We start from the raw sequence: 6,501 nt of genomic DNA, 5'->3' as shown, positions 1-6,501 counted from the left end.
GCAAGATGGTCATCAGGCCATTTCCTGCTTGGTGCAGGGGACTGGACCCAATCATCTTCCAAGGTCCCTTCCGGCCTTACAGTCTATGAATCTGTGAATAATTTTGTGAATAACCACTTGCATGTAGATTCATGGCTGGACTACTCCTGTCTCCATCAGTACTGGTCCATCACCACAGGGCTTTTGGAGGTGGGTACAGACAAGCATGTTGCTTCTTGTCGTAGAAGCCTACACATGACTTTATTTAACATGAGGAAGTTGGTGCATGGAAACAGCAACCACATGATCTTGATGCAGTGGAGATCTCGGCCCAGTGGCAAGAGAAAACCCTAGACAACAAGAGACCTCCATCTGGCTGCAGTCTTCTCCTATCTTTATAGCTGTTGAGACTTTGACATCTTCCACCTGATCCACCATTGAGGACTTAGGATTGGACTGTGGTTTGTCTGGAACCTCCCCTCTGGCCTGTTTGTCATGGGTGACCTTGCCAGGAGTGAGAGACTCTGGATAACATAGTTCTGAGGATTGTTAGGATGCACAAGCCTCTCCACCACTAGAAGGTCTGAGTCCATAGAGAGGTAGGGTACATACACGCTGAGAACATAAGTGTCATACTGGGTCAGACCATTCATCCATCTAACCCAATATCTTGTCTCTGATAGTTTGAGAGCCAGTGGGTGCTGGCCAGTATACTCTGCTCTTTGTGCCCCCTTGGAGCACACATTATTAACTTTTGATCCACACCCCCTCCCATTTTTTTGTGATAAAATCACTTGCTACACACTTAGTGCCCCTCCTCCAGAAACAGGGAGGGGCTTGTAGTTTCTGAGTGGCTATAGCCCACAGGCAAAATCTTTTGTGTAAAAGGGTACATGGCAAGCTTTTAAAGGGTACATAAGGGACTGAAAAACAGAAGAAACAAAATCAAAGAAACAAGAATGCATTCTGCGATCTTACATGTTACAGTGTGGCTATAGTGACAAAAAGTATTGAGTTTTTTTTAACCGTAACATAGAATTATAAGTGAACAAAGTAGTGAAACACATAAAAGTGGGTACATGACCCCCAAAAAATTTAGAACCACTGATATCAAATTTATTAAGCTCTCAGTGCAAGCTCAGTATAGTAGAAGCATATATAACTTCTGTGCAATCCATAAACTGAGCTGTGCACTTGCTTGAATATATCAGCACGGTAGAAAATAGACTGTTAGCCATAAGTCGAACATCAAGGGCACCAAGAAATCATGGTCTGTAGGCTATCTTAAAAGTACTACAATGCTATTCAGTCTCTTTATCAAAATGGGTGACAACTCTCTAAAAGGCAGCACTATGGGCAAGGATCTCAGAATCTTAGTGGACCACAGACTCAGTATTTTAGTCTGCAGTGTGACACAGCTGCATAAAAGGCAAATGGGTTGTGCTGCATCAATAGGAACATTAGGTAAGATATGAGAGGTGACAGCACCTCCTTATTTAACACTACTTAGGCTTCGTTTAGAGTATCGTTTGCAGTTTTGGGCTTTACATTTTGTTTTGTATAGATATGATCCTGCCTCAAGAAGGGGATAGGTGACATTTGAAGGTCCTTTCCAGGCCTATTTTTTATGATTCTACCATCTTACAATTTGTGTATGTGTATGTATGTACTCATATATGTCCTTTAAAAATCTATTTTTTCAATCTGTGAATCCAAGACCAAGGGTCACAAGACGTTTGTTAATGTCTGCAGGGAGCTCTGTAAATTGACTGACGAGCTGATTCTTGATAGTGAAGCCAACACTGTAAACATGCCTGTCCTGGGCCAGTTTCCTCTTTCAGAAGGTGTAGCCTCCACCCTCTTCCCTCAGCTGACCCTTATCCAGTCATCTTGTGTCAGAACTCACTCAGAACTGTAATGTCAGTGTAACTCAGTAGTTCCCTAGAGACGATAGCAGTTCTTTTGGTCATCCGTTGCCTTGGTTATCTATCAAGGTTTGAATGATCCATATTGTGAAATAATTTTCTTCTTATAATGTTTTCAGGAGCAGATAAGACCACCTAGGTTTAGGGCACCTTTTCTAGCCCCTTCCCCATGTAGGGCAAGCAGAGGGGATCCTGAATAGGACAAGTCAGCCACGGTAGCAGCTGCCAAATTGCACCCCTGTCTCAACCCAGGTGCAAGATGGTCATCAGGCCATTTCCTGCTTGGTGCAGGGGACTGGACCCAATCATCTTCCAAGGTCCCTTCCGGCCTTACAGTCTATGAATCTGTGAATAATTTTGTGAATAACCACTTGCATGTAGATTCATGGCTGGACTACTCCTGTCTCCATCAGTACTGGTCCATCACCACAGGGCTTTTGGAGGTTGGTACAGACGAGCATGTTGCTTCTTGTCGTAGAAGCCTACACATGACTTTATTTAACATGAGGAAGTTGGTGCATGGAAACAGCAACCACATGATCTTGATGCAGTGGAGATCTCGGCCCAGTGGCAAGAGAAAACCCTAGACAACAAGAGACCTCCATCTGGCTGCAGTCTTCTCCTATCTTTATAGCTGTTGAGACTTTGACATCTTCCACCTGATCCACCATTGAGGACTTAGGATTGGACTGTGGTTTGTCTGGAACCTCCCCTCTGGCCTGTTTGTCATGGGTGACCTTGCCAGGAGTGAGAGACTCTGGATAACATAGTTCTGAGGATTGTTAGGATGCACAAGCCTCTCCACCACTAGAAGGTCTGAGTCCATAGAGAGGTAGGGTACATACACGCTGAGAACATAAGTGTCATACTGGGTCAGACCATTCATCCATCTAACCCAATATCTTGTCTCTGATAGTTTGAGAGCCAGTGGGTGCTGGCCAGTATACTCTGCTCTTTGTGCCCCCTTGGAGCACACATTATTAACTTTTGATCCACACCCCCCTCCCATTTTTTTGTGATAAAATCACTTGCTACACACTTAGTGCCCCTCCTCCAGAAACAGGGAGGGGCTTGTAGTTTCTGAGTGGCTATAGCCCACAGGCAAAATCTTTTGTGTAAAAGGGTACATGGCAAGCTTTTAAAGGGTACATAAGGGACTGAAAAACAGAAGAAACAAAATCAAAGAAACAAGAATGCATTCTGCGATCTTACATGTTACAGTGTGGCTATAGTGACAAAAAGTATTGAGTTTTTTTTAACCGTAACATAGAATTATAAGTGAACAAAGTAGTGAAACACACAAAAGTGGGTACATGACCCCCAAAAAATTTAGAACCACTGATATCAAATTTATTAAGCTCTCAGTGCAAGCTCAGTATAGTAGAAGCATATATAACTTCTGTGCAATCCATAAACTGAGCTGTGCACTTGCTTGAATATATCAGCACGGTAGAAAATAGACTGTTAGCCATAAGTCGAACATCAAGGGCACCAAGAAATCATGGTCTGTAGGCTATCTTAAAAGTACTACAATGCTATTCAGTCTCTTTATCAAAATGGGTGACAACTCTCTAAAAGGCAGCACTATGGGCAAGGATCTCAGAATCTTAGTGGACCACAGACTCAGTATTTTAGTCTGCAGTGTGACACAGCTGCATAAAAGGCAAATGGGTTGTGCTGCATCAATAGGAACATTAGGTAAGATATGAGAGGTGACAGCACCTCCTTATTTAACACTACTTAGGCTTCGTTTAGAGTATCGTTTGCAGTTTTGGGCTTTACATTTTGTTTTGTATAGATATGATCCTGCCTCAAGAAGGGGATAGGTGACATTTGAAGGTCCTTTCCAGGCCTATTTTTTATGATTCTACCATCTTACAATTTGTGTATGTGTATGTATGTACTCATATATGTCCTTTAAAAATCTATTTTTTCTTTACTCTTTTAGGCTTACTGGTAGCTTACTGCCATAGATTTGATATCCAGGTGCAATCCTCCAGAGTCTATTTTGTAGCCTGCACTATAGGTATGTATGATGCTGGTGTTTCTACGAAAGTAAAGCCAGAGTGTCTATATTAATTTACCTTGCTTTATACCTTACTCTTAAAATCAAGCATTGAAACAGTTAAAAAAAAAATAAAAACTCTCCACCAGTTTTGAGGCTGGACCGTTCAGTCCCAATTTATCTGCTGTTTTACCATTCTGAGCTCCTATGTTTGTCCCAAGTAAAATTATGCTCTTTGCTGTTGTTTTATGCCCTTGCCAGAATTCCCATGTTGTTTTACAGGTGATTCATGAATGTTTGGGATACATATGGAGCCTGTAGTTTTTTTATGACTATCACTAAGCTTTCTTTATTAGTCAGATTTTGGACAGCTCTGAGTTGATTAAGTTGAGTGGCCAGATCCAAATCAGTTTTGTACTTGGGATCTTGGAATATCTAAAAATTAGGCACTTTGCCTGAGGAGCAAAATCCAAAGGGACAGTCAGTAGTGAAAGTAGTTGTCTTCAAAGGGTGATCCAGATCATCTCATCCAAGGATATCAAACATTTTGGCCCACAGGCCAGATCTAGCCCATAGAATTGTGGCATCTGTCCTAGAGGGTCCAGGAGTTGTGGAGTAGGGCAAGATGGTCAACCAAAAGCCAGAGTACAGAGGTCTGTTGGGGACATGTGTCATAACCCCTGCAGTTCTTTGCCTGCTGTGGGCTCTACCCCTAACGATCCTGCTTCCAGTTCCAGGTCTGGCCTCCAAGGAGCCCCACAGTCCCCACCCCACCCAAGGGGCTGAGTTTGACATCCCTAACCAAGGCAATAAGCAGGGAGTGCCTGTAGCAAGGAAGTGCTGAGCACAGAAGTGTGTCTCAATTCTGCTTCCTGTAGTCACCTCTGATTTCCTAGAGGAGAAGCATTGAACTCATTGGGAGCAGCATTAAATTCAGACCTAATCACATATCTAGGTCTCCTCCACTTCCAAGGGAGCGCCCTTATCACTGAAGTAGAGAGTTGGGTTTGTTTTTTCTTGTTCTCCTGGCTCCATGTATCTTACATTCTTGGATCTCTAGTGGCCCGGTTCCAACAAAAAGAGGGTGCCTTCACTCAAGAGCCTTGGTGATTTGGGCACTTTTCTGAAAATGGGAGATATTGATGTGAGCCATCAGCCATCAGGCTCTTGGATAGCCTAGAACCCTGGCTTCCCCCTTCCTGGGCAAGTCATCTAACTGCAAACCTATTGTATAAAAGTTTAGTTGTTCTACCACCACCAGCCATGTCTGAGAGTAGCTGAGGAAGGCTGCCTAGGTTTAGGGCACCTTTTCTTCTCCCTTTCCCATGTAGTGTGAGTAGAGGGGATCCTGAATAAGACTGCTCAGTCACAGTAGCAGCTGCCAAATTGCACCCATGTCTCAACCCAAGTGCAAGGCAACCATCAGGCTACAACCACTTGCATGTAGATTCATGGCTGGACTAGTTCTTTCTCCATCATGACTGGTCCATCACTGCAGGGCTTTTGGAGGTTGTACAGGAGAGCATGTTGCTTCCTGTAGTAAAAGCCTGAACTCACTCAAGCCTTTAGGGGTGCTCTATGGACACCTAATGGCTTGAAACGTCAGTAGAGTTTAGGTGTCCCTCAGCACCAATCTGGATATTGACAGAGCTTAAAGCATGGGTGGGCAAAATGCAGCCCACAGGCTGGATCCAGGCCGTGGCTGCCATGGTGCTCCACATGGGGCTGAGCAGTACCCACTCCCACCATGGTAGCCCACACCATGCTTCCGCCAATCCAGGCCTCAGCCAGCATGCAGCTTCTGGCAGGGCTGTTCCCAGTGTGGCTGAAGCTGGCTGGATGGTGCTCTGCTCCCCTCACCTCCACAGGGAGCAGCCTAGCTGAAGCTTCCTCCCCGCCCAAAGCAGTGCAGCAGAGGCAGGAGGAGGAGCTGCCACTGGAGGTGAGGTGAGAGGAACAACACCTGGCCAGTTGCAGCCACACTGAGAATAGCCCCACCAGAAGCTGCGAGCTGGCTGGGGCCTGGACTGGCAGGGCTGTTCTGCTCTCTTCACCTCCAGCTCCAACCGCTGCACTGCTCGGAGAAGGGAGGAGCTTTAGCCAGGTAGCTCCTGCCCAGTGTGTGGAGCCCTGCCTCCAGCTACCAGTTGCCTTCCACCCACTCTACCTGCCCAGTACAATGAGCAGCCACCTGGGAGCTGGAGCTCCACATGCTGGGCAGGAGCCACCTGGATAAAGCTTCCCCACGCGGGAGCAGCAGGAGAAGCAGCTGCAGCTGGAAGCAAAGGGAGCAGAGCAGCTCTGCTGGCCTGGGCCTGGGCTCAGGCCCTGGCTGGTAAGCACAGCTTCCAGTAAGGCTGTTCCTGGTGTGGCTCCAGCAGGCTGGGTGCTGCGCTGTTCCCCTCACTTCCTGGTGACATTGTGAGTCTGGCTGGCTGCAGCCACACTGGGAACAGCCACACCATAAGCCGCATGCTGGGACTGGGGCCAAGGCCTGCGGCTTTAGGCAAGATAACAGTACTGGTTGCCCCAGGTGGCATTCAGCCCCATGCAGAGCATAAAAGGGGTAGCAGCCAATTGGATGAGCTCTGC

At 46.1% G+C, this 6,501-nt stretch overlaps 1 protein-coding gene across 4 annotated transcripts in view; it reads left to right on the top strand.

Moving 5' to 3' along the window:
* The window catches only part of SPPL2B (signal peptide peptidase like 2B), a 126,127-nt gene that overhangs the window by 105,128 nt on the left and 14,498 nt on the right, over positions 1-6,501 (top strand). For all 4 annotated transcript variants that reach the window (XM_025193057.1, XM_025193056.1, XM_025193055.1 and 1 more), the window contains one exon: positions 3,853-3,930. In XM_025193057.1, coding sequence (XP_025048842.1) covers positions 3,853-3,930 — 78 coding nt within the window. The remainder of the gene's footprint in view (positions 1-3,852; positions 3,931-6,501) is intronic.

This window comes from Alligator sinensis, unplaced genomic scaffold (genome assembly GCF_000455745.1).
Source record: "Alligator sinensis unplaced genomic scaffold, ASM45574v1 scaffold189_1, whole genome shotgun sequence".
Lineage (NCBI taxonomy): Eukaryota > Metazoa > Chordata > Crocodylia > Alligatoridae > Alligator > Alligator sinensis.
The sequence above is the reverse complement of the archived record's forward strand: the minus strand, read 5'-3'. Positions and strand labels throughout refer to the sequence as shown.